Source organism: Hemibagrus wyckioides, linkage group LG05 (genome assembly GCF_019097595.1).
Source record: "Hemibagrus wyckioides isolate EC202008001 linkage group LG05, SWU_Hwy_1.0, whole genome shotgun sequence".
In the NCBI taxonomy this organism is placed as follows: Eukaryota; Metazoa; Chordata; class Actinopteri; order Siluriformes; family Bagridae; genus Hemibagrus; species Hemibagrus wyckioides.
This window is the reverse complement of record NC_080714.1, coordinates 13,779,053-13,806,758: the sequence shown is the minus strand read 5'-3', so window position 1 is coordinate 13,806,758 and position 27,706 is coordinate 13,779,053. Positions and strand designations below refer to the sequence as shown.

At 40.3% G+C, this 27,706-nt stretch overlaps 3 protein-coding genes across 8 annotated transcripts in view; 2 read left to right on the top strand and 1 right to left on the bottom strand.

Annotated features, from left to right (window-relative positions):
* Positions 1 to 1,655, top strand: part of dhx37 (DEAH (Asp-Glu-Ala-His) box polypeptide 37) — a 21,155-nt gene extending 19,500 nt beyond the window's left edge. For all 4 annotated transcript variants that reach the window (XM_058389395.1, XM_058389396.1, XM_058389397.1 and 1 more), the window contains exon 28: positions 901 to 1,655. In XM_058389395.1, the coding sequence (XP_058245378.1) occupies positions 901 to 977 (77 nt within the window). In that variant the 3' untranslated portion in view covers positions 978 to 1,655. The remainder of the gene's footprint in view (positions 1 to 900) is intronic.
* Positions 1,656 to 5,269: 3,614 nt separating this feature from the next.
* Positions 5,270 to 23,749, top strand: si:ch211-166a6.5 (clustered mitochondria protein homolog). 2 transcript variants are annotated; one of them, XM_058389264.1, is made up of 26 exons: positions 5,270 to 5,444; positions 11,964 to 12,073; positions 12,506 to 12,677; positions 14,181 to 14,267; positions 14,812 to 14,966; positions 15,071 to 15,225; positions 15,306 to 15,428; positions 16,058 to 16,190; positions 16,548 to 16,640; positions 16,739 to 17,424; positions 17,557 to 17,630; positions 17,782 to 17,886; positions 18,527 to 18,627; positions 18,776 to 18,928; positions 19,029 to 19,091; positions 19,178 to 19,413; positions 19,506 to 19,590; positions 20,556 to 20,709; positions 20,785 to 20,924; positions 21,034 to 21,114; positions 22,192 to 22,317; positions 22,408 to 22,517; positions 22,621 to 22,714; positions 22,855 to 22,983; positions 23,066 to 23,139; positions 23,225 to 23,749. In XM_058389264.1, the coding sequence occupies exons 1-26, from the start codon at positions 5,405 to 5,407 to the stop codon at positions 23,643 to 23,645; spliced, it is 3,900 nt and encodes a 1,299-aa protein (XP_058245247.1). In that variant the 5' UTR covers positions 5,270 to 5,404; the 3' UTR covers positions 23,646 to 23,749. The 2 variants fall into 2 exon arrangements, with proteins under 2 accessions (XP_058245247.1, XP_058245246.1); XM_058389263.1 differs by having other exon boundaries at positions 14,181 to 14,312.
* srrd (SRR1 domain containing) lies at positions 23,745 to 27,641 on the bottom strand. Of its 2 annotated transcripts, XM_058389267.1 has the most exons (8): positions 27,345 to 27,641; positions 26,679 to 26,729; positions 25,777 to 25,817; positions 25,525 to 25,682; positions 25,340 to 25,438; positions 24,693 to 24,844; positions 24,285 to 24,330; positions 23,745 to 23,957 (listed from the first exon to the last, which is right to left on the bottom strand). In XM_058389267.1, exons 1-8 carry the CDS (start codon positions 27,482 to 27,484, stop codon positions 23,766 to 23,768), a joined length of 879 nt encoding a protein of 292 aa, XP_058245250.1. In that variant the 5' UTR covers positions 27,485 to 27,641; the 3' UTR covers positions 23,745 to 23,765. The 2 variants fall into 2 exon arrangements, with proteins under 2 accessions (XP_058245250.1, XP_058245251.1); XM_058389268.1 differs by lacking the exon at positions 26,679 to 26,729 and having other exon boundaries at positions 27,345 to 27,638.
* Between the last annotated feature and the right edge of the window lie 65 nt (positions 27,642 to 27,706).

Sequence of the window (27,706 nt, the reverse complement as noted above, 5' to 3'; positions counted from 1 at the left end):
AGTGGGATTCACAGAAAGACCAGATTATACTTTGCTTGAAAGTCTGACAAGTTCTGTAACAAGATATTTCAGATGAATGAAACCGAGAGTAACTCGTACCTCAGTGATGCAAAGAGAGCAGTATAGAGAAGAGAAGGAAAGGAAAGGCTCATGATCCAAAGCATAACACATCATCTGTCAGACATGGTGGAGGAAGTATTATGACATAGGCATGTTTGACTGCCAGTGCAACTGGCTCACTGCTGTTTATTGACAAAGTGTATAGAGTTTTACTTTCTGCTCAGATTCAGTCAAATGCTGCAAAACTGAGGACGACACCTAATAGTACAGATGGATAATGACCCAAAGCACATCACAAAAGAAATTCAAGAGCTTCTTAATGCTAAGAAATGGAATGATTTTTAAATGTTTACGTCAGCCATCTGACCTCAACCCAAATGAGCATGCTGTTCACTTACTGGTGACAAAAATTAAGGCAGAACAACCCACAAACTCACAAAAGTCAGCTGCAGTAAAACCCATGTATTAAAGCTGAAGGTCTACAATCCATTCAAATCCACAGTCTGAAATCCATTGTGGTGTGTACTGAGGCAACATTGTCAATAAATTATCACTGCCCAAGTACTTATGGACACAACTGTATGTTTTGCATGATACAAAGTCCTAATTAGCGTAATCCAATTAGATTAGTGCAATATAAGAGCGCAATTGGCTTTTTTTAGTGTGTTCACCAGTTTGAAAAAGTTGTCTGGCATAACATTTCAGCGGAAGCACTTGTTTGTCACCATGCTCCCCAGGTGAAAGCTGTCATGTGATTAAAGAGAGCTAGCTAATGATTGAAACTGGATGAAAATTTGGTTAAAAAACCTGAATGTGTTTTCATTTCATTTCTCCTAACAGATCTCCTGTCTGCATACTGTCAGTGGGTTCCAAAGTCTCTTCACGAAGAAGTCACCAAGAACTGGCCTCCTGTCTGACACACTCACTGCCTTATCACCCATCAGTGGAAACACGAACACACTGCCCCTTTAGAATCTTAAGAGCGGGCCTTGCGGGATCCACACCTGCATAAGCACACATCTCAAGGCTACAGAAGATTTTCCCTCATCTCTGCAGAGACTGATGGACATTTTTACCAGCTTTATATATTTATTCATGGAGCTTACTCTGGAGTTAAGATGATGGATACAATCTGTGGGAACTTCTGATTACATATTTAATCCTGAACTGATAAGAATTTAGGTTTAAGGTGCATCTTGCATTTGGGAATTTGGTCATCAAGAGGTGAAAAACATTAAACAGAGATTGTGGGATTCTGTAATTTTTACAGACTTCTGGAACTAATTTTTTTTTTTTAACAAAACTATGTTTTGTATACTGTAAGAATGAGTCTCGCATGTCATAAGTGTGAGTCATGTTTCTCTCTGGTTTTGTAGAATACATTCAAAAATGTTTCAGCTAAATTTAAAAAAGCAATGTTTGAATCCAAAGTAAAGTGATTTGAAGCATCATGCGTCATTAAAGTGCCACATAAAACTGAAATGAAACTTTCATTTAAATTAAACTGAATTGCCATGATTTATAGGTTTCAGGCATTTCTGTTTCATCATTGCTGTGTATGGCATTTGAGTGTTAAATAAACCATTTAAATAACATTCCTTTCATTATATGCTTTATGGAGTATGACTGACAATAGACACTTCACTGACACTTCTTGGTAGAAGTCAGATAAGATCTAGAACAATGCTAAACTTGTTTGGTGAGTTTCAACACCAACCCCTCCCTAGACCCCCCATTGTTAATTTATACAGACAGATACGATTTACTGCCATGCGCAAATTGTCACTGTTCAGAAGTCTGGACAATTTAGAATTATTCTTTTTGATTGACATAACTATATTACTGTAGTTATGCACAATAAGCCAATAATGCATGTGCTCAGAGTGAATAATACTAGCACTTAATTTCCAAACTTTGCAGAGTGCATATTAACAGCCTTGTTAAATGACATTTTAGTAGCAGGATTAAAATCTTATCCAAATTCATCAGCATGTACTTATACTGAAGGGAAACAATACACTGAGTAAAAATGACATTATGGAGTATTTGATACATCATTTCAAATGAAAACAACAATTCTTCAAAACCAATAATCAAATACACAATGAGTATTTTCTATGGTTTAGTATGAACTAATGATTACCTGATAAAACCACCACTCAATGGTACCATTTTAGAATTTATTTCTTACAATAGCAGAATAATCCAGGATTTTTTTTTTTAATCAAGCTAAACAGTACAGTAAAATACAAAGTATTACACCTAAGTTGTTATTGTCCCTCAGCTGCTCACTGTTTGGGGTTGCCTCAGTGGATTATCTGATCCACATATTTGATATGGTGCAGATTTTACGCCGGATGCCCTTCCTGACACAACCCTCCCATTTTATCCAGGCTTGGGACCGGCACTGAGAGTTAACCCCTCAGTGTTATGAAACTGAAACACCTGGTTTTAGACCACAATAATTCATTAATATGGTGTAGGGCCTCCTTTTGCAGGAAATGACAGATACAAGTCCTGCACAGTGGCCAGAGGGATTTTGAACCATTCTTCTTGCAGAATAGTGGCCAGGTCACTACGTGATGCTGGTGGAGGAAAACGTTTCCTGACTCGCTCCTCCAAAACACCCCAAAGTGGCTCAATAATATTTAGATCTGGTGACTCTGCAGGCCATGGGAGATGTTCAACTTCACTTTCATGTTCATCAAACCACTCTGTCACCAGTCTTGCTGTGTGTATTGGTGCATTATCATCCTGATACACGGCACCGCCTTCAGGATACAATGTTTGAAACAATGGGTGCACATGGTCCTCCAGAATGGTTCGGTAGTCCTTGGCAGTGACGCGCCCAACTAGCACAAGTATTGGGCCTAGGGAATGCCATGATATTGCAGCCCAAACCATCACTGATCCACCCTCATGCTTCACTCTGGGCATGCAACAGTCTGGGTGGTACGCTTCTCTCCCGGATGTGGGAAAGACAGTGAAGGTGGACTCATCAGAGAACAATACATGTTTCACATTGTCCACAGCCCAAGATTTTCACTGCTGGCACCATTGAAACCGACGTTTGGCATTGGCACGAGTGACCAAAGGTTTGGCTATAGCAGCCCGGCCATGTACATTGACCCTGTGGAGCTCCCGACGGACAGTTTTGGTGGAAACAGGAGAGTTGAGGTGCACATTTAATTCTGCAGTGAGTTGGGCAGCTGTGGTTTTATGTTTTTTGGATACAATCCGGGTTAGCACCCGGACATCCCTTTCAGACAGCTTCCTCTTGCGTCCACAGTTACTCCTGTTGGATGTGGTTCGTCCTTCTTGGTGGTATGCTGACATTACCCTGGATACCATGGCTCTTGATACATCACAAAGACTTGCTGTCTTAGTCACAGATGCGCCAGCGAGACATGCACCAACAATTTGCCCTCTTTTGAACTCTGATATGTCACCCATAATGTTGTGTGCATTGCAATATTTTAAGCAAAACTGTGCTATTACTCTGCTAATTAAACATTCACACTCTGCTCTTACTGGTGGAATGTGCAATCAATGAAGATTGGCCACCAGGCTGGTCAAATTTAGCCACGAAACCTCCAACACTAAATTGGCCAGTGTTTCAGTTTCATTGTCCAACCCCTGTATGTATCATAAATATGTGGAATAAATAATTAATGAATTTTTATAACCTTATAGATAAAGCAAGGCAAAGTATTTTTGGAGTCAACTTCCAGTTTGATGCTGATCCTGTCCACTTACACATTGTCTCATGAATTAAGTCAACTTAAAGTTAAGTCCACTTAATTAACCAGACATTTGTAAGTTTAAGTATCCCAATTCAGCTGATAATCTAATTTACCTGAAGTATCTGTCATGCACATTTCAGTGTGTTGTCTGCTCCCTGCTCACTTAAATCAACTTATCAGCTAAATAGCAGTTGTTCTAAGCAGTATAAAAACTAAAATGTACAGGACAAGGGTACTTGAAGGAGCAGGATTAGAAACCTGTGCTGTACTAGATGAAGGCAGTATGCTACTATGTACTGTGTTGTGTGAAGGATGGTTAAGGAGAGGTAAACTATTACTATAGTAAACAGAGTGACATCATTAATGGAGTAATATTCTTTAGCATGGTAGTATGTGGTTGTGACGCTATTATAGTCTTATTTATTGGGAATTTAATTACTGTATTAGTTTTGTCATGCAAAAATCCATAAAAATGGCATTCTTTCATGATAAGTGTGTGTGAGGAAACAGCTTAGAAGAGACATTTTTGATGTCCTTGGTGGTTTAATGTTCATTTTGGCCTTTATGAAACCTTTTATGGCATGCCTGAAACAAACACACAATACTGGCCACCGGATCAAGCACTTTTTTTTCTTGAAGACTACTTTTTAAAAAAATGAATAAATCCTGACCAAGCTGCTCAAACTCTTTGTCAGCCGGTAACTTAATTTAATTTTAATTTCCAGATTCCTGGACTTGACTACTTGACTTGATTACCTGACTAACCTGCTCAGCAAATGTTTCCCATTACCTTACAATTGTTATTTATTTTCTTAAACAGAAACATGAAGGGTCGTAGAAACGTTGGCCTTTCTACCAACACTTCTACCAGTTTGACCAGCTTGGTCAGCTTTACATTTTTCAGTAAAATGAGCTTAATTTGAAGACTGCAGTAAGTGCAAGTTGATGCCCTGATCCTGGCCTATTCCTTCTTTATCATTGTGGCACATTTGTCACACCAGAACTCAAAGAACCCATGGCACATCCTGATTTAAGAATAGTTGGGTGTGTGGAAGACTTGAGTATTCCTAATGTACACATGCATACACGTGCGTTCTTTACATGGCCTTTACAGTCCATGTTAAGCTTCAGACATAACTCAGCGCTTAGTGTTCAATTCTCATGCAATACATTTTTTTCCCATTTATGAACGTTAAAAATGACGCTGTAAAAGTTGTAAGGCAAACAAGCACAGGTTCCCACCTTCCCCTGAGGGAAAGAGAGAGAGGGCGTGGGGGAGGGGAATCTCTCTCTCTCCGTTCAATTTAACTCTTTCTCAGGCAGATGTGTGTGGAAGAGAGGCAGGACACACCCAGTCAAACATGCCTGGCTGAGGCGAGTCCAGTGGCGGAGGGAGGGGAAGAGAAGTGGAGGGGGGCAGACTGGCCGAAAGCCAGCGAGTAAAAAAGAGGGCGTGTCTGACGGAAAAATAAAAAAAAAAGTGAAAAAGTTTAAGCAGTCACACCTGACAGCCACGCGATAAAGACTGGAGGAAGAAGAAAGTTCACACTTTCTAAAAACTCAACAAGTCAAAGTTAGATCAAAAAAGACCAAAGGGCAGAATGAGAGACTCAGCTAAAAGAGGAAGCGGGGAGCAGAAGGGTAAGATTAGCGTCTGGAGTTTTCCCTGTTTTCCTCTATTTAACTTCTTTTCATTTCTTTCTCTTTCGTAAAGACTGCACTCCAGCCCCCCTCCCCTTTTTTCCTCCCTATTCTTGGACTTATACTGTTTGTGAAAAGTGAAAGTGGTTGTGTGGGGAAACAGATAAGATTCAAAGCTGTGCAGAAATCTGTGCCTTCTTTAATACACAAAACTACCCTTTAGAGTAATCTGAAGCAAGCAGAAGTGAGCCAGCTGTGCTGTATATCCTCTCGGCTGCCTGGATCACACTGGCCGTCTTCTCGAGAATTAACGAAGTAGTACACTTCTTAGCTAGTGTGAATATTTCTTTCAGCAACTGAGATTTGATGGCTTTTTCTTTTGCTTTCAGCCCATATCTGCATTCTCTCCCATTTTGGAGTTCCCCTGCCTTGCACATTTTCTTTCCCTGCTTTAACACACCCACCTAGACACGGGGTGGCAAATGTGCTGTAATATCACCTATTAATGCACAGGACAACGTTGCATTTATATAATACCTTATTTGTTCATTGAATTTCTACACATTGTAATATAGTGCCCACATGCATGGCATCTGTGCTGGCAAAGCTTATTAATGCACCACTTATGTGGCCCACCCAACTAATCTCCTCTAAGGGAGGGCTTATCTGAATAGTTAGCTCACTTTTGTTAAAGCAAGAAAAACAGGGGAAAACTCCAGAATATTGGTTGGCGATCACTGCTGTAGATAATAAACAGTTTCTGTCATGGAGCAGTGGAATCACCTTGTCATAATTTATTAGAGATTTCTTGTTTCATGGGGTGGCTATCACTATCATAAACCTCTTCTCAACCCACTCTTTTACTGCTACACCTTAGTGGAGATCATACTGACATGGAGCCAAAATGCTTTATGAACTCAAATGTGTAGCCCTTCTACAAAATGTATTGCACTGTAGAGAACGGCCTATGTTTCTGCGTTTCTGTGCATTTGAATTACTCTTCCATTCTTGGACCAGTTTCAACGTGGCAGTCCCCAGCCAATAAGAACCAGGGGGTAATTTCTCCTCCACCACCAAGCTTAGATGCCCCAGGTGTCTGTGCATTCAAATGTGTCAGTTTCTTCTTTCGTGTAGGTGATTTGTTAATGGGCAAGCTTGCACAAAATCAAGCTGGGTCTTGTTTTTCGAAGACATATAAAATATGCTAAGATAAAGCTTAGAGCAGAGACTCACAGATAGGGCAGTACAATAACAGTGTTTATAGTAGCCCGTGTCAGAGTTAGTTTTTGTGACATTATATATTTTTCAGTTGGTATTGCTATGATTTGCAAACACAATAAATTGTTTGCATATATAAGTGTTTATGATAGTTATGGGGCAGGCTGTGCTTTGATGAGCAATATTAGTTGTAAATGTTGTTTTACCTTTGCAAGTCATGCAGGTTCATTTGTATTGGAGAAAGATATAATTCTGTAGTTATTAACAAATGATGATGGTCAGATTACTAGTAGTTATAGAATTATTTTTTTCAGAGCCATATAAAAAATGACTATCAATGATTATCAAATAATACTTATATTATCTAATACTTATAAAATAATACTTATATTATCTAATATTTTAGACCCGTTTGTATGTTTTATTGAGATAAAACTTTTTCCTTAAAAATGTATTTAAGCCATGTAATAAAACAAAAACATCAAAACGTATCGATCTACATGTGGTCATAAAATAAATACATATTCTGCTGTTAAGGAGGTGGTCTTTGTGATTGTTTCGGCAATAACTGATGTTAAAGCTGTTATGAATGCTTTTCATGTCCCTTTCTGTTCATTTTGCTGCAGACTTTAATAAAACCATGTTTTCACCAGTTCACTTGAACCAGGGTTAACCTAGATGAGGATCAAGTCTATTCAGAATGGTTGCCCTGTAGTGTGATTTCATGTAGATGGGGATTGGGGGGGCAGTGGACCAGTACATCCTATGACTTTCTGGATTTTCCAGAGAGAACCATAGTTGACAAGAAGTTGACCTGGCACATCACGTGAGTTATGGTCAGTGAAATTAGCCAAAAGTGGAGACTGGCTAAGGAGTTGTTGTGCAAGGCAGAGTGAGCTAGCCAACCTAATGTTGCCTTAGTTCTTGATTTACATGACTACCATTACATCAACCATGCAGACCAACACGTGGCAATGTCTACAAATGGCTAAAAGAAACTTGAGATTCAAATAAACTGCCTTAGGTAGTGCTATTCAATGTTCTTCTGAATTTACACTTTAGAACCCCACAGCCCCTGTACCACTGTGACATCCAACTGTACCAACTTGATTGGGGAAACTCTCACAAGCAAAACCTTTGTCATGAGAAAAACTGTACTTCTAGATCATGTCACTCTCTTTTAGACAAAGGCACAACTTTGTCTGTAGTATTTGAGCGCTAACCACAGGCTAATAACCCACTTGTGTAAGTCTCTTAGTTCCAGTAGACTGAAGAAAACTCCCAATACAGCTGCAGTCAGCAGTCCTAACATCCTCAATAAGTGAAGGCACTGTAAACAAAAACCTGCCTGAATTTGTGTTTTGAGCACAATAACATCTACAACATGTTGGGGCAACAGCATGGCTAGCACTGTCAATGAATCAAGCTTCATTCTGAAGTGTGTGACCTTTTCAAGAGAGAATACAAGAAACATGTTAGTGGCAAACAGGCCTCGCATAACAAGGCATGACTACCCAACCATGCTAGCAACCTGTATTAGGCCTGCAAGTTGCTAGATGTGGAAAACACCTCAGTGCGCTAAGGGAAGCTGCACCTGGATAGCAACTGAGAGATGAGTGCCATACTTAGTAATAGAATAGTTCTGAGCAAACTTATGGACAGCGAAGGTGTGAGCAATAACAAGACTAGCAAAGTAACCCAAGAAGAACTCATCTTAAGCAAGTAGCTTCAATTTTCTGAACAGATTCCAGAAAGTGTAATACTCTCACCACAGCCGGGAAGATATTACAGCTTTGGAGGACAGTGTACCTGTAACTCTGACTGTTATCTCAAACTGTACCGTAGATAGCTCCGAGGCATGCATAAGATGGAAGGGGAAATTAAGGCTGCATGGCAATGGTATTTAATATGAAAGACTACTTCATACAGTCCTTTTGACTATTTGAGAAGCCTCTGCATGTGTATACATGCACCAAGAAGGTATCCAGGTGATTATCACTGCCCCTGGTTAGGAGCATTGAAGTAGATCTTGAAATAAACAGGGCTAGAACTGATCTCTTTTGATCTAAATCTGTGTCACACTGCAAAAAAAAATTATGTTAAGTGAAAATCTGTATCTTGTATATGGTTAACAAATATTTACTAATATTTCTTCTGATGAGATTACTTTTTTATTCTATTTAGATAATTTTGATAGGTTTTATATATAATAAATATATGTGGTTGATAATCACAATTTATTTTATTCTTCAAAATAATAGAAATGTGACTGTATTCAAGATATTTTCATTGCTCTCATTTTTACAGTACAGACACCTGCTTTTTCATCTCTTGGGTAATTTTGATTGTACTTGATAGATGGAGGCACAGACTGAATTAATGAAACTTTCTGTTTTGATCATTCATATTTGTTTCATTATAATGTACAGGGGTTGGACAATGAAACTGAAACACTGGCCAATTTAGTGTTGAAGGTTTCATGGCTAAATTTGACCAGCCTGGTGGCCAATCTTCATTGATTGCACATTCCACCAGTAAGAGCAGAGTGTGAAGGTTTAATTAGCAGAATATTGGCACAGTTTTGCTTAAAATATTGCAATGCACACAACATTATGGGTGACGTATCAGAGTTCAAAAGAGGACAAATTGTTAGTGCATGTCTCACTGGCGCATCTGTGACTAAGACAGCAAGTCTTTGTGATGTATCAAGAGCCACGGTACAATGTACATGGCCGGGCTGCTATAGCCAAACCTTTGGTCACTCGAGCCATTGAAACGTCGGTTTCAATGGTGCCAGCAGCGAAAATCTTGGGCTGTGGACAATGTGAAACATGTATTGTTCTCTGATGAGTCCACCTTCACTGTCTTTCCCACATCCGGGAGAGTTACGGTGTGGAGAAGTCCCAAAGAAGCGTACCACCCAGACTGTTGCATGCCCAGAGTGAAGCATGGGGGTGGATCAGTGATGGTTTGGGCTGCAATATCATGGCATTCCTTAGGCCCAATACTTGTGCTAGATGGGCACGTCACTGCCAAGGACTACCGAACCATTCTGGAGGACCATGTGCACCCAATGGTTCAAACATTGTATCCTGAAGGCGGTGCCGTGTATCAGGATGATAATGCACCAATACACACAGCAAGACTGGTGACAGAGTGGTTTGATGAACATGAAAGTGAAGTTGAACATCTCCCATGGCCTGCAGAGTCACCAGATCTAAATATTATTGAGCCACTTTGGGGTGTTTTGGAGGAGCAAGTCAGGAAACGTTTTCCTCCACCAGCATCATGTAGTGACCTGGCCACTATTCTGCAAGAGGAATGGCTCAAAATCCCTCTGGCCACTGTTCAGGACTTGTATCTGTCATTCCCAAGACGAATTGATGCTGTATTGGCCGCAAAAGGAGGCCCTACACCATACTAATGAATTATTGTGGTCTAAAACCAGGCGTTTCAGTTTCATTGTCCAACCCCTGTATATGTATGTACAGTGAGGGAAAAAAATATTTGATCCCCTGCTGATTTTGTACGTTTGCCCACTGACAAAGAAATGATCAGTCTGTAATTTTAATGGTAGGTGTATTTGAACAGTGAGAGGCAGAATAACAACAAAAAAATCCAGAAAAATGCATTTCAGAAAAGTTCTACATTGAATTGCATTTCAAGGAGTGAGAAGTATTTGACTCCCTATCAGTCAGAAAGATTTCTGGCTCCCAGGTGTCTTTTATACAGGTAATGAGCTGAGATTACAGTATGAGCACTCTCGGGGATTGCTCTTAATCTCAGCTCATTAACTGTATGAAAGACACCTGTCCACAGAAGGAAGCAATCAATCAGATTCCAAACTCTCCATCATGGCCAAGACCAAAGAGCTGTCCATGGATGTCAGGGACAAGATTGTAGACCTACACAAGGCTGGAATGAGCTACCAGACCATCGCCAAGCAGCTTGGTGAGAAGGTGACAACAGTTGGTTATTCCCAAATGGAAGAAACACAAAAGGACTGTCAATCTTCCTCAGTCTGGGGCTCCATGCAAGATGGAGTTTCAATGATCATGAGAATGGCGAGGAATCAGCCCAAAACACTGGAGGATTTTGTCAATGATCTCAAGGCAGCTGGGACCATAGTCACCAAGAAAACAATTGGTAACACTCTACACCGTGAAAGACTGAAATCCAGTAGCGCCCGCAAGGTCTCCCTGCTAAAGGAAGCACATGTACAGGCTCATCTGAAGTTTGCCAGTGAACATCTGAATGATTCAGAGGAGAACTGGGTGAAAGTGTTGTGGTCAAATGAGACCAAAATCCAGCTCTTTGGCATCAACTCAACTCGCTGTGTTTGGAGGAGGAGGAGGAATGCTGCCTATGACCCCAAGTACACCATCCCCAGGTGACAGGACAACTTCACCGCATCAAAGGGACGATGGATGGGGCCATGTACCATTAAATCTTGGATGAGAACCTCCTTCCCTCAGCCAGGGCATTGAAAATGGGTCATGGATGGATATTCCAGCCTGACAATGAACCAAAACACACGGCCAAGGCAACAAAGGAGTGGTTCAAAAAGAAGCACATTAAGGTCCTGTAGTGGCCTAGCCAGTCTCCAGACCTTAATCCCATAGAAAATCTGTGGAGGGAGCTGAAGGGTCAGCCACAAAACCTTAATGACTTGGAGAGGATCTGCAAAGAGGAGTGGGCCCAAATTCCTTGAGATGTGTGCAAACCTGGTGGCCAACTACAAGAAATGTCTGACGTCTGTGATTGCCAACAAGGGTTTGCCACCAAGTACTAAGTCATGTTTTGCAAAGGGGTCAAATATTTATTTCACTCAATAAAATGCAAATCAATGTATAACTTTTTTGAAATGTGTTTTTCTGGATTTTTTTGTTGTTATTCTGTCTCTCACTGTTCAGATAAACCTACCATTAAAATTACAGACTGATCATTTCTTTGTCAGTGGGCAAACGTACAAAATCAGCAGGGGATCAAATAATTTTTTCCCTCACTGTATATGCAGTTAGAAACCTCTCCTGAGACGTGTGGGTGCAGGAAAAGAGTATTGGATGTTGATAGTGACAGCGTGACTTTTCTAATTACAGCTGTTTTGCCACTCAGCAGATATGTATCTGATCTAGGTTCATAGTGGGTTGAATTCCAATTGGAAAAGATTGGATTCTCACCCAGCAATGAAAAAAAATGACATCTGACACAATTATGACAATATTGCAAATGTCTCACCTTTTAATGTGAATACAGCCCAAATGTGACAAGTGTGGTCATGTCCATCATTTTACTTTACAGATATCTCTAACTCAGCCAATGGAAAACGATCTACAGGATTGGGGAAGGAAGATGATGGCTCATATACTGTGAAGATCCAAGGGGCAGGAGTGGATGCTTTTGAGCTAACGGTGAGATTGTGATATTTGATCTTTCTTATTTTCATCCCAAACTAGATGAATAGACCTATCATATACATTATGATGCCTAAATGTATTTTTATGCCTATGCATATCCATTATGATGCCTAAATGTATTTTGTTACTCAAAATACATAATCTAAAACATTTTAACTGTTTTGGGAAATCAGTGGAAGATCTTATATATAAAAATATATTGAAATACACAGTTTGCTTATATTTTTTTGCTAGGGATAACATATTTCAACTGTTTCTGATACTGTTAGTACTGTAATTAATTTACTTGCTTTCTGTGAATAATTATTTTTGAATGTGTATCAGAGAACAGTAATCTTGTTTGAGAAATGTTTAAAAAATATTACTGCTGAAAGAAAAACAGGTCCTTCTGAAATTTTGCACACTACTATGTGATTGTCTATGCAGGTTCCTAGGTTTTGTCTGGTCCAGGATACATTAATGACAATTCTGAATAGAGAAGAAGTGACCCCTAGAACATCCCTCACTCTCTCCATGTCTGGTGCAAACCTTGACCCCTTTGCTGAGCTCCAGAGTGTCAAAGGCTTCAAAGCAGGAGTCACGCTCAGATTAATAGAAGGCAAGTAAATCGTATCAGCATGACCCATGATGGATTATTATTCTGCTGTGAATCATGTTCAGTGAAAGTAGCTATTGCTTTTATTTGAAAGGCAGTGCAAGATCTGCCTGTGATACACGCTCAGATTATATTGAATTATAAAGATAATCTTTTAGACAACTAAGTTGAGTAGGGCCTGCAGTGTGTGCAGTATTAGCTCTTACACTAATGCTGAAACAGTTTTTTGAAAAAGTTTTCTGTTTGGATTTTGTTGCTGTGTTTTATTGCTAGCTGAAAAAGGTACTTTGCCACACAAGTTTGCCACTTACATGTATGTGTTTGAAGAACTGAATAAAACACCTGTATATTTATGCAGTTATCCAGTCAGCCAATCATGTGGCAACAGCACAGTGCATAAAATCAGGCAAATACGGGTCAAGATCTGAAGTGTTCACATCAAATATCAGAAATGGGGGGAAAATATGATCTCTGTGACTTTAACCTCGTGGCATGGTTGTTGGTGCCAGATGGGTTGGGTTGTGTATTTCAGAAACTGATCTCCTGGGACTTTCATACACAGCAGACTCTAGATGAAGATTTGAACTCAGCAAGAAGAAAAACAAAAAAGAAATACAGAGAAATAAACCTTATTGATGAGGGAGATCAAATGAGAATGATCAAACTGGTTTGAGCTGACAGGGAGTCTATAGTAACTCAAATAATCACCTTAAAGTGGATTGTCTACTGTCAGGTAGACCACATTGGGTTCTATTCCTTTCAGCCAAGAACAGGAATCTGTTGAAAACTGGAAAAAGCCCAAGGGATTCTTTCCCCCTAATCTTTAACTGACCAGTTTTCCTCAGCCTGTGCATGATATCCACAGACTTCTGTTCTTGCCTGACAGAATTGGAAACTGATTTGGGCTTTTGCCCATCCACCTTAAGGTTTCTGTATACTCAAACTAGCCCACCTGGTACCCACACCATGCCACAAGGTCACACTTTTTTCATTCTGATGTTTGTGAACATTAACTAAAGCTTTTGACCTATATCTTCACATTGCATTGCAGTAACAGGATTGGCTGATTAGATAACTATATGCATGTGTAGAGGTGTTTCTAATAATGTGGGCAGCAAGTGTACAGCATATCTCACAAAGCAAGTCACTCTGATAACCGTGGGAATCTTGATGCATAAGGAAATGCTATTTACTTATTTGATATGATGTTTGGAATAAAGCTTTTCAGTTTAAATATTCATTTAAATATCCATTTCATTACATGAAAGAAAAAGCAAATTTGACCTTAGTTGTCTTAATGTCTTCAAATGCAGTTCACACATCATGTTTGTAGCCATGCCTGACTGTAGGTAAATAACTTAATTCCAATGAATAGTAGCCACACCTGCATTCATGTAACAACTGGTGATCATTAAGATGTCATTAAAGTGTGTGTAACACTTACAACTTGATGGTACTTGTCCTCACCTAACCTTTCACATCTGTTTTTGTGTGTTTGTGTCACAGAGCCATACACTCCCCGGTCAGCTCAAGCTCATCTGGCTCGTGTTCAGGAGCTGCTGGGTACTCCTAGTCCACAGGATGCCTTAAGAGGTGGCAGATCCCCCAGTGTACTAAATGCGCTCACACACACAGCTGGTAAACAGAGAATGGTTTATGTATCTCTACTGTGAATTCTGATAACCCTGAGGTTCCCAAAACATCTCCACACCTCCAGATGCACGCATGCAGGCTCTGTGTAGCTGTGCGCATTCCAGCAAACTGATGTAACACAGTGTCATGAAGTTATAGGAACTGAATCTTCTACCACTATCACAATATCCACCAACAAATCAACTTTTCTGTCATTTTCAAAGTAGACATGGATCGTATCATAACTTACATCCCTACCTGACTATACACAGTTGTAGAAAGGACATTATTTAAAATCACACTCTTCATTGTCACCTAGAGGAGGATGGGTTCTCAAGGCTTCTTCCTCATATCAGCTCAGGGAGTTTTTCCTTGCCACCATTGCTTCAGGCTTGCTCATTATGGATAAATATCAATTTCATTTTAAACTTTGTAATTTTTATTTGAAATTTGAGAAATCTGTGAGGCTGCTTTGAGACAATGTCTTCTCTCCTGCATTCTTCAGATGTCCCTTCTACTAGCCAGTCCTCAAAGGGCAAAAGAGCAAACAATAAGACTGAGCAGACAAATGAAACTCCTTCACCTCCTGATTACATCCTACCTGGGGCTACAGAGCGCCCCCCTCTGGCCACCTTACTGCCTACTAGCACATACCCTGAGGTAAACAAAACTCTCTCTCTCTCACACACACTTTTACACAGTAGGATGAAGTCAAATGATGTATATTGCACAGGTGGCATTGATGTTAATGTCCTTCATGATAGGTTCCCAGTTGCCTGCTGGATCTGTCACTTAGCTCTTGGAACCCCCCACCTGGCTCCAGGAAACTGCAGGGTGACTATCTGTACATTAGTGTCGAAACACTGGAGGGCAAGCACTATGACATTACATCATCTCCTCGAGGGTTCTATGTGAACAGGTGAGGACAAAGTTAACCCTAACTTAACCCTAGCTACTTGCTCTTGCTCTCCCTCTCACTTTTTGTCTGTTTAATTTCAGGTCTACCGTGCATGCTTTTGACCCACGTCCTGCCTCGTCCACTCCAGTGTGTCACTGCTTGACTGACCTGCTGTCTCAGCTCAGTCCGCAGTTTAAGCATAACCTTAGTACACTCCGACACAGGTAACCCATTACTGTAGACAAAGCTTAGGGCCTATTCATTACTTAGCAACTGATGGCCATCTGTTCTATATTAAACCAATTTAACTGTAGGATTTATTTAAAATACTCAAACACTAATTACTGTACAGCAGCATTAATACTTAATGTTATCTTGAATGCTCTCATGCTCAGACACACTTTCTCATTTCAGTCCATACATCTTTTGGATTCAGGTTAGGGCTTTGTAATGGCCAGTCCAGTACTTTCACCTTGTTGTATTTAACATTTTTTAACAACAAGGTGTGTTTAGTACCATTGTCTGGCTGGAAGGTCATGTTAACCAATTTTGGGCTGATGTCTTGAGGTGTTGCTTCAGGATTTCTGGATAATCCTTTTTCCTCACTAAGCCATCTATTTTCATCTCTACAAGTCCTTTTCCAGCAAAACACCCCCACAAAATGTTGCTACCCCCATACCATGGCAATGGTGATACAGAAGCTTCTAAATGTAATTTTTGGAATTTTCCAGACTGTTTAAAAAGTCAATCAACTTGGTATATGTAAATAAATGATCTCTTTGTTACCTGCATTAACAGCATGTCAAATAATGCCAAAAAAGATTAAATGTATATGTGTATCTTTCCACATCAGGCCTTCTCTGTCGACAGAAGAGTCCATGTCCACCCCTTACCACACTATGAGCTGGCTGGGAGGTTCGGCACTCTATCCTCACAAAACCAACCATGGCTGTAGACTGGGTTTGGAGCAGGGCCTTAACAATCAGGTATTTGCCCTTAAATCTTTCTGTTACGCTCATATTTCCAAAATGTATGCTTGTTCTATCCATTAAATTCAGTCATTTAAACATTATTTTTCACTGTATGGGGCGGTGGTGGCTCAAGTGGTTAGGGCTCTGGGTCGTTGACCACAAGATCGGGGGTTTGAGCCCCAGCACCACCAAGTTGCCACTGTTGTGCCGTTGAGCAAGGCCCTTAACCCTCTCTGCTCCAGGGGCACTGTATCTTGGCTGACCCTGCGCTTTGACCCCAACCTACAAGGATGGGATATGCGAAGAAAGAATTTCACTGTGCTGTAATGTATATGTGACAAAGGCTATTTCTTATTTCATTTCTGTGTACAGGCACCAGACTGGAATGAGGAAATGCAGACAGCTAGAGATCTACCACAGACCACCTTAGAAGAGAGACTCCAAAGAGAAAAAGCCCTACTACAGGTCCACATCCTTTAAAAGCCAATGCACACACATAAAAGCACATATCTATACACTATACTCAACCTCCCTCTCTAACACCTTGCCTTTTTTCCTTACAGGTCAATAGTGCCTTTGCATGGGCTGCAGCCCAAGCTACCGAAAAAGTGATTGACGGCTTTGTTGATCCAATTAATGGCTCTAACGAAGCCCCAGCATTCCTGTGGGGTGGTCTGTTTATGAACATTGGTGGACCTGGAGAAGACTGGTTGGGTGGCGAACGAGGTCGAAGGGCAGCACAGAGACTTGAACTACAAGCCATACAGGCCTACAGTGATTTAGAGGGAGACCTACAAGCTCTTCACACTCTCCCTACTGCTCTAACAGATTACAGAGGCCTTCGTCTTTGTGTCCAAGGTCTGGCACCTGGCGTTCAGGCACAGGATCAGTCTGGGGTCTCTACTGGCCTCCTATATAGCCTCAGTACTGGGCCCTTGGAGAACCCAGCACGTAGGAAGCTATTGCAGCTGCTAGCACAGTCAGCCAAGGCCCTTGGCCTGCAGAGGTATGCAGTAGTGGGCCACACTGGCTATCAGGCGGCCCTGTTCACCTCCATAGATGCTCAGGGACTGTTGGGAGCAGATGGCCGTTATTACATCCTTGACGTATACCGTACTGCACCTGCTGATACCAACTTCTGCTTGGCAAAAGGGGAAGAAGAGGCGAAAGATGGCAATGTTCCCAGGCGCTTCCCTCATGGGCTATGTCGTCTGCGTCCAGAGCTAGTCAAGGCTTTCGTGCAGCACAAGTAAGCATTGATCGATATTATGTTTGTGTTAAGTCATTTTTAAAGCATTTTATGAATTTTTATTCTTTTATCATCTTCTAGGCTTGTCATGAAGTGTTTTATTATTATTATGCTTTTCTCTTGCTACTTCAGGCATACTGAGTTTACAAAGCGTGTGAAAGAAAAGATGCAGGAGAGTGAATGCATGGAGGATTGTGTACAGTCAAGTAAGAAAGCAATCTGAGGTTTAAAATTTGGGTACTCAGACAACTACTATAGAAACTCTTACTATTACGAAAAAAATAATCATATCTCAGTCTTTACAGCTTATTCTCAGTTCTAAAACGAATTTCTATTGAATCATTTTGTGAATTACAGGTGATTCTAGTGGCACAGAAGCCGTGAGAGCAGCCTGCAAAGATGTCGGCTCTATCAGTGACATCATCTTTGAGATGCGTTTTAACCCTACTGTCTTCTCTCCAGGCAAGTACATTATTCCACAACAAAACCACCTTCACCTACGCATCAAATAGGCCATCAATTTTAAAATACACTATATTGCCAAAAGTTATGGGACACCCATGCCCCAGGGGCTCTGCCCCTTAATTCCAGTGAAAGGTACTCTTAATGCTTCAGCATACCAATACATTTTGGACAATTTCATCCTCCCAATGCACAAAGCAACCTTGTGGAAAGCTTTCCCAGAAGAGTTGAAGCTGTTATAAGGCCAAAGGGCAGGCCAACTACATCCATGTGCATATAAAGGCAGACATCCCAGTTTTGGCCTGACTCGCAGTCTCACTCTGATTCATCCCAAAAGTATTCTATCAGGTTGAGGTCAGGACTCTGTGCAGGCCAGTCAAGTTCCTCCACACCAAACTTGCTCATCCATGTCTTTATGGACCTTGCTTTGTGCACTGCTGGAACAGGAAGAGGCCATCCCCAAACTGTTCCCACAAAGTTTAGAGCATGACATTGTTCAAAATGTCTTGGTATGCTGAAGCATTAAGAGTTCCTTTCATTGGAACAAGCCCAATCCCTGAAAAACAACACCTAAATTCGATAATTTGCAATGATTTGTTCTTTTTTCAATATAGTGTACATCACTTTTCTGTCTCTGCAGGTGTCCAGTTTCCCAAGTCTGAGAGTGCTGCTGTGGCCTTACAGGAGAGATTACAAAGAGAGGCTGCTGCATTCATCATCAATGATCAGATACCAGCATTTGTGAGTGTTGAATGTTTCACTTCACTTTTATTTATAGTGAACCATCTATGTTGGTATATTACAGTTGGTACAGAACCCACAGTTGGTATGTTGCATTGAGCTGTGCTTATTATTGATTATTAATACTATTGTTTGGGCTGATGGGTAGATTAATGACTGTCTGCACTGCGATGAGATGCCCATGGATGGAGCTACACTACGACAAGCCCTACACCACAAAGGCATAAACCTCCGTTATTTGGGTCTCTTGATATCTGCCATCAGTCAGTCAGATCACAAGGAGCAACTGAGGCATATCACTGTAGGAAACTTTCAGTCTTATAGCATTAAAAAAAAAAAATCTTATTTTGGTAGATTAAATACTTCCTATTTTACATTGCTTCTTTGTTCCTGTTTATCAGAGATTGGTTTATGGCGAGATTGTGGTACGCTGTGCTCGAAGGATCTTCAATGGCTATATACAGGTATTGCATTATTTCTTAACGGACATATACATCACCTATACATTTCAATGTGCTATTTTTAAAGGTGTAACTTCTTTTCTTGTAAGGGAGTGGAGCTGTCTAACCTGTCCGCAGCTGCAAGTCACTTTTTCTGCTGCTTACTGGTGCCTCACTTTAGCCCTGCCTCAAATAGTGAGGAGTCTAAAAAACGCTCCAGGAGGCGTGGTCATAAAGGTGGAGGAAGCACTGATAATACTGCATGGAGCTTGCTCAGTGGAAACGAGCTGTGGACCCACATATGCCAAGATGCTCTAGAAACGTATGGTGTTAAACAGGGACTTGGGTGAGCTATTCATATTGCTGTTATCTTATCTTACACATATTTACGCTGATTTGTCCCAGTACTCCTTTACGACAGACATCAAATGTTTGCAGGTCAAATATAGACCAGCTGGTTGAGCAGTATGGGCTTCAGAAGCTATCATTATTACGAGAGATCTGCTTGAAGACTGGTATACAGGTACTACAAACAGCCATCATATATAAATAAACTATCCTCAAGATTTGCGTTAAAGTCCCAAGAAATTATATTATAATATTATATTATATAATATTATATTATAAAACATTATATGCTATTACCATTATATGAAATAATACCATTAATATTACATAAGCAAATATTTCAGTGTAAATACAATACATCCATGTGTCCCTTGTAAAATTCCTCTGTATATAAAAGACCATCTGCATTAATGCTGTTTTTTATGTTTGGTTTGAACATGGTTAATGACTAAGAAAAAAAACATTGCAAGGTAGTAGGTTATAAGAAAGTCAAGTGTATTAAATCCTAATTAAAGTATCAGTAGTGAGATGTATATTAAGCTAGACAGCATTGTCCAGACTTGTGTAGTCACATCGTGTTACTGCGAATTGTTGCCACAGATTTAAAAATTGCTGAAAATAAGTTCTAGAAAAATGCCAAGTAACATGATACTTTATTACTCATGCATACAGTATATATGCATGCATGTATGAAAGCCCTTAAAAATGCTGAAGGTTGCTTATTAGAACAACTAATGTAATTGAATTTAATGCTGCTATTCATTCTTCATTTTGTAAGGTACATTTTATGCAGACGGCACATTTTAGACATTTTAGGTTTTCTAACCAAATGAACAAGGCAGGCACATTTGCCTGGTACCCCACTAGCACTGCCTAATACTTACCCCTTTGGCCTGATCAAAGTGCTTCTGTTTACTTTTCTCATTCATAATAAACTATACGACACATGGAAGATTCATATAAAAATGTAATTATAATTTAAAAAAAAATTTAACCAGTCACAGACCTAAGCAGTTAAAATTTTTGATAGTCCAGAGTTACTGTATTTCTTGCTCAACAAATGTACAAAATATTTCCAGTAGCTTAATGTTTTTCTATGTCATTTCTAATGTCATGTTTTTCTATGTTTGCATCCGACAGCTCCGTCTCAGAGATTATAGCCTGGACAACCGTACCAAAGCCCCAATTTCTCCAGATGATGTACTAAACTTTTTGCCTGTGGTCAAACACATCAACATGCCAATAACTGATGCAATGCGGTCATTCTGTGCAGCCCAGAATAGCCTTCAGAAAGGTTTGCATTCAACAAGAGTTTCTATGTAATGAGATATTAAAACTGTTCATAGTGTTAAAGGGATTTATTTGACAGGGTTGCTGGAGCAGGCATATGAGCAGTTGAAAGAGGCAGCATACCTGTTTGGCCGTGTCTGTGACAGTTTACATCCTGAGGCCTGCAACTGTCTCAGTTTACTGGCTAAAATGGCTTATGTTCAGGGCCACCCTGCTGAGGTAGAAATTTATCATATCATTGGTTCTATATCATTGGCATGTAAACAACAATAAATGACTTAACATTGCTTCATACTTACTTTTAACAATTTTATTCATCTCTGTTAAGGCTCGCAGTGTACAGATGAGGGTGGTAGTCATCAGTGAGAGGGTGCTGGGCTTTGACCACCCAAATACCATTCAACAATATGTAAGTCATATAATACAGCATTTGGAACCACACATTTCAAATAGAAAGAAAACGCATTGCGCAGTATACACCGATCAGCCATAACATTATGACCACCTGCCTAATATTGTGGTGTTCCCCCTTTTGCTGCTAAAACAGCCCTGACCTGTGGAGGCATGGACTCCACTAGTGTTAGTTGAGGTATCTGGCACCAAGCTGTTAGCAGCAGATCCTCCAAGTCCTCTAAGTTGTGAGGTGGGGCCTCCATGGATCGGACTTCCCAGAGATGCTTGATTGGATTGAGACCTCAAACTTGTTGTTGTGCTGATCAAACCATTCTTGAACCATTTTTGTTTTGTGGCACGGTGCATTATCATGCTGAAAGAGGCCACAGCCATCAGGGAATACCGCTTCCATGAAAGGGTGTACATGGTCTACAATGTTTAGGTAGGTGGTACGTGTCAAAGTAACATCCACATGGATGGCAGGACCCAAGGTTTCCCAGCAGAACATTTCCCAAAGCATGACGCTGCCTCCACCGGCTTGCCTTCTTCCCATAGTGCATCCTTTGGCCAGCCACTTGATGCAAAAGAAAACCACCTTCCAGACCACCATCTTCCATTGCTCTGTGGTCCAGGTCTGATGATCACATGCCCATTGTTGGTGCTTTTGGCGGTGCACAGGGGTCAGCATTGCACTGTGTGTTCTGACTCCTTTCTATCAGAACCACCCCATGCTGATTAACAACAGTAGCTCATCTGTTGGATTGGCTCCTACTGTAATCTCAGCTCCTTACCTGTATAATAAACACCTGGGAGCCAGAAATCTTTCTGATTGATAGGGGATCAAATACTTATTTCACTCATTGAAATGCAAATCAATGTATAACTTTTCTGAAATGCGTTTTTCTGAATTTTTTTGTTGTTATTCTGCCTCTCACTGTTCAAATACACCTACCATTAAAATTACAGACTGACCATTTCTTTGTCAGTGGGCAAACATACAAAATCAGCAGGGGATCAAATAATTTTTTCCCCTCACTTTGTATATTATATAAACAACTATGTTATAAAAGACCTTTTTCCGATGTTTCTCTAGGCTTTGTTGGCAGTGTACTTGTTTGCTGGAGGAGAGATTGCTTTGGCCTTGCGGTGTCTGTATCGAGCTAAATTGCTCATGTTAACAGTACATGGGGAGGATAATCCATACACAGCAGTACTGGATGTAAGGATATAAGCATTTACTTTAATACCACAACACTCTTGTCCATTAATCATGTCACCATCATATTTAAACCATTTATCTCTCTTTCAGAGTTCTTTGGGATTAATGCTCCAGGGGGAACAGTCCCAGCAATATCTACAGAGTGCCCTGAGACTCAATACTTCTTTCCGAGGTGCCATGGACCTCACGACTGCCCTGAAGTAAGATAAACCATGTTCTCAGGAGCTCAAGAGCTAATAAAGCTATCCATTTATGATTAGCAGTGACTCGGATTCTTAAGTTAAGGTAAATGTCTCCCTACAGTCACCACCTCTTGGCTCAGAGGATGTGTATAGCAGGAGATTACAGAGGAGCCATGGCTCAAGAGAAGGAAGCACACAACGTCTTTGAGAAGCAGGTAAGAGGTCATGGTTCTGAGCATTTTCAGCTCTCAAACTGGGTTTGAGTTGTATCCTGTGAGAATACATTTTTGATATGGCACAGCAAGTGTGTTCATAAGAAGTTCACATGAATTTACTGTGTTTGTTATGTATCTAGTGTGGTGACAATCATCCGCAGACTAAATGCAGTTCTGACTTCTTGAACGCTGTCACCCAGCAAGCAGTGCGTGTAGAACGGTCTATACGACAGGGAGGGGCAGAGCTTACAGACCTCAGCACACCTGAGGTATGAGCGTGATCACATAATAATGCACTTACAATCTGCTAAATTTTGTAGTGCTTTGTATTGACCTGCTTTCTTTATTCAGAATCTGGTTCCCTCTTTTGAGACTACCTTGGAGCAGTTAGCTCTTGTAAATGGCATCCTGAAGACTTCATACAGGTATGGTGGACTTTAATGACCTAATGTAAGTGGCTGTTACATAGGCCAGACTGGGCTGCTCTTAAACTCATTGTTATTATTCCAGCATGAGGCTTATGGAATTCAAAGAGAAACTGAAAGGAAAAAGAACTTATGAGGAATCAGAGAAAGTGAAAGCAGACTCGTCAAGTGAAGTCAAGGATGTTGAGGAAGCTGCATCCAGTGAGAAGCTGAGTATAGAGGTGACTGATGGAAATTCCAAGAATCAAGCAGAAAAAACAGATGTTGTGGAAGACAGACCTGACCATTTCCAAATGAATGGGGAATTTGAGTCTAACATGCAAAGTGGAGATGCAACAACTGCACCTGATGAAGATGAAGCTAAATCTTCCAAACTTGCAATAAAGAATTCAACAGAGTCAAAAGAGATCATTACAGCATCCAACACTGAACCGGCCTTAATAAATGGAGAATGCAAGCCTGATGATAAAGTAATGCCTGTGGAGAAAGAGACCCCACAGAATTGAGATATCTACCACTTCAGAGATTGCAGACAGACAGACAAAAATCACTAACTTCATGGGGGAGGGACACACACACACACACACACACACACACACACAGAGTGATATGCACACTTGTCATCTTTATTTTGGTTCTCTCTGGATGATCTCCAGATCTTGGCAGTGCTCATACTGAGGCTCTGAAGGCTCATTCCAGATTGATTCTGGAAGTTTATGAAGCTTGTGTGAAGGGAAACGGATTATGGCAGTATCATTAAACACATCTAAGAACCGCTGTGAGCAGGGTAGGCTTGTCTCCTCACACACATCTATTACCTTAAACATAACAATGTCAAGGGCTACAACTTGAAATGGCAAGAACAAACATGTCCCTTCTGTCTAACATATTACACGTTTGAAACAACTAATTACATAATTCTATAATTTTACTCAGTTTCTTCATGTTTTGGACATTTATCACATTCCTGATAACATTTGAAAATAAACTACTCTTTAAGTCTGCTTCTTTTATGAAATGTGTCAAATTGACCACTTCATCAGTAGACACAACATGCAACTTCCAGATTAAACAACAGATTAAATTCATTTCTGTGTTGTACCCGTGCTATAATTTGCACATCTACCTGAAACCTTTAAGGATACATCAGAAAGAAAACGGTAGTCTCTTTCAAGCTCTCTCTGAAGCATCCTAGAAATTATAAAAAAATAAAATAAAAAAAAAGTTGAAAAATTAAAAAAAAAGTATTTAATATTAAAAATCTGATTCCATTTTGCAACACATCATTCTAGTACACATTTTAAGAATAAATTTTACTTCGTAAGTAACAATCTTTCCTTATTTATGTGACTAATGTATTTGAGGAACAAACACCTTCTGCAATATGGTTTCTGTCTTAAAACAGGAAGATATTAAATCTACAAGAATTATCTCAGGTTCAAGATGCTGGAGTTGTCTGTTGACCAGCAGCTAGTTCATGAAATGATTCATTTCTGGGTTTGCTATACATACATTCAGTCTGTGAATCTAGCTTGTGAGTGAGTGCCACATACCGCTCCTGAATGCCAAGAAAGCTGTTGCCAAGAACAATGACCTTTGGTAGGATCTGAGGACTCCAATTCTTCCACAGCAGATTGTTGTACAAAGCTTTTCCACAATGCATCAGGTAGAAGAGGGTGGGGTGGTGTACTGCTCGCTTCCCTTCCTGACAAAAGAACCATGCCAATGAATTTCAGAGTAAGGGACAGTAAGATTTTAAATACAAATAAAACTTAGACCTGGTCAACAAAAGGTGTTTCTTTCACTGGACATAAAAAACAGGCTAACAACACTTACAGCTCTAGTCTATTCAGTTTTTACAACTTCATATCACACAGTATTTAGATTATTATCAAGCCCAACACTGAAGAAAAGCTTTGAAAGTAATATTGTATTATTATAGCTAAGCATGCTATTGGCTGATTAAATTAGTGCCTGCATCTCCTTAACTTTCCACAGTATTATTTCCCCCATTTTAAAACAATAAAATCTTTATTAGAGGTTGTTGGCTTTTTTTTTTTATTGACTCTAGTTACATATGTGTGTATATGCATGTGGTCTCAGCATCAATGCTGGTCCAATCCCGAAGCAATATTTGGCCTATCCACTACCAGTCTGAAACAGACATCACAGTAAACGGCTATGGTTCTGGATGCGTGACCTCATTTTCACTCAGCACAGTAAAGCCCAACTCTCTGAGAGTTTCACATTCTGACACTGTAAACACAGGGTCATACAGGCTGCAGCGGCCCACAGCGATCTGAAAAACAGGAAACGAATGTTTACCAGAAGCCTTTCTGTTCTATTTAAATATGATTTTATTTACAGTATTGATAGCAGATTCACCTGCAATGCATCCAACAGCAGTAGCAACATGGCAAGCTGATATCTAGCAGACACGGAGGAGGAAAAGTTGCCCAGACCATAACATACACACTCCATGAAGCAATCAGGTCCTTCAACTGTTTTATCTACAGTGTCAGCCAAGCAGCCAGACATGATCTCTGACACGAAACATAAGTGAGACAGAAGGCATCTGATATTAGCTGATAATATTTGTGGGACTTGTATGAAATATCAACGTGAAACAACGGTCACCTTTCCATTCCGTCCAGAAGTCTTCACACCTCAGCTCATTGCTGCAAGAGCGCGAGAAGTAAATGTACATGATGTTAACATGGAAAGTATGAAGATTCTTCCTACAGGCCAATGTCTTATCAACATGGAGTTTAAAAGTTTTAAACCTTCGAGACAAAAAGAGGAGTCAAAGTTTATGTAGACTAGATGTGTTAAGTGCAAGTGCTAGCTGTCAAATATATTTCTGTACATCACAAATGAAATGGTGGAAGTTAAGATATACCCTTTCCTACTCTTAATAACAAACACTTTGCATCTATTTTTCTGATTTGATAATGTTATATAAAATTATCAAATTTGTTTATCCACCTTTGAACCGTTTTCACTCAACTGCATATTCCTAGATGTTATCGAAATCTACATGACTGTAGACATGAACATGACAGCAGACATCATCAGATCATGGAAAGCACAAACTTTTCTTTGCCCTATATATCACAGACCTGCAACAACTAACTGCACAGTCACACAATTTCATTCAGTATTTGTATTGTAGAATTTCAGGACGGTGCTGTTGGGTGCAGATAGGGCTGTGTATTAAGCTACATTAGGTCACACCGACTTATTTTGTTACTGCTTTCTAAAAGCTAATTACAGACACAGAACCAAAAAACCCTCATTATGTGGGTTGCATGCACACATCAGCCACTTCGCTGAGGGTCTCACCATGAAATTATCCAGTTCATATTCACTCTCTTCAGTTGGTCACTTGAATATTTCACAAAATAATTTTAAAGATTTGTTAACTCAGAATTGCAAATGTGGCGCATACAGTACGCTCCTAGCTTTAATGTTATTGTGCATTTATGTCATTTCCATTTATACTGATACTGTACGTCTTCTAATATACTTAGAGTATTTACTTTACATCTTCTACAAGCAGACTCTGAGTGCAGCAGACATTTCCTGTCATGCTGAGAGAGAGAGAGACAGAGACATAGAGACAGACAGTTGTAGAGAAAGAGACAGATTGAGAGAGAGAGAGAGAGAGAGAGAGAGAGAGAGATGTAAAATGTTAAGACGTTTTCATGGAAGCATTTGCATTAAATTACACTGCAAGAGTTAAGTCATTGCCAACACCTACAAAATGAAAAAAAAAAACAACTCAAAAGATGAGTCGACTGGACACATCAGTTAAACCAAACCTGTAAAAAAACAAACCGGCCAACACTTTTGTCTTTCCTTCATTTTAACGTGTAAACCCTGTGCCTCCGTGTGGAGATCATCAGGTACACAGTACTGGATCAGGTACACAGTATTGTGATCAGGTATACAGTACTGGATCAGGTAGATACATCCATCCATCCATCTATCTGATACAGTACTGTATACCTGATCACAATACTGTGTACCTGATCCAGTACTGTGTACACAATATTGTGATCAGGTATACAGTATTGTGATCCCTTGATAGAGAGTGGTGAAAGTATGGGTTTATAAACAAATCGCGTCAACGGAGATACCTCGTACTAATAAGCTAACCCATGACTAACTCGAGCTGCTCCTGTTCCCACTCTTTCTGTTCTTACATGGCCTCTGTTATCCTGCGTCTGTCCCGGGCTCGGTCCACAGACTCGTCAGGTCGTGGCTTCTCCGGCTGGGAAAGTTTTCCTCTGCGGGCTCCTCCTCTGCCGCGCCGTACAGAATGCCACTCAGTGCTATCAGCCATTAGTACCAGGAAGGACAACTCATTAAACACAACTGTCCGTCAACATTTTGAATAATTTTCTCCTGTATGTCTGGACAACATTATAATCCATGCTCCCCAAGCCAATGCACTACCGATGTTGAGACCTCACTTCATCTCCCATGCCTTGCCTGGGCGCGGTGTTACATTTTAATCTTTCCGACCCACACTTTTATAGTTCCTAGCTTACAATTCTTGAACGTT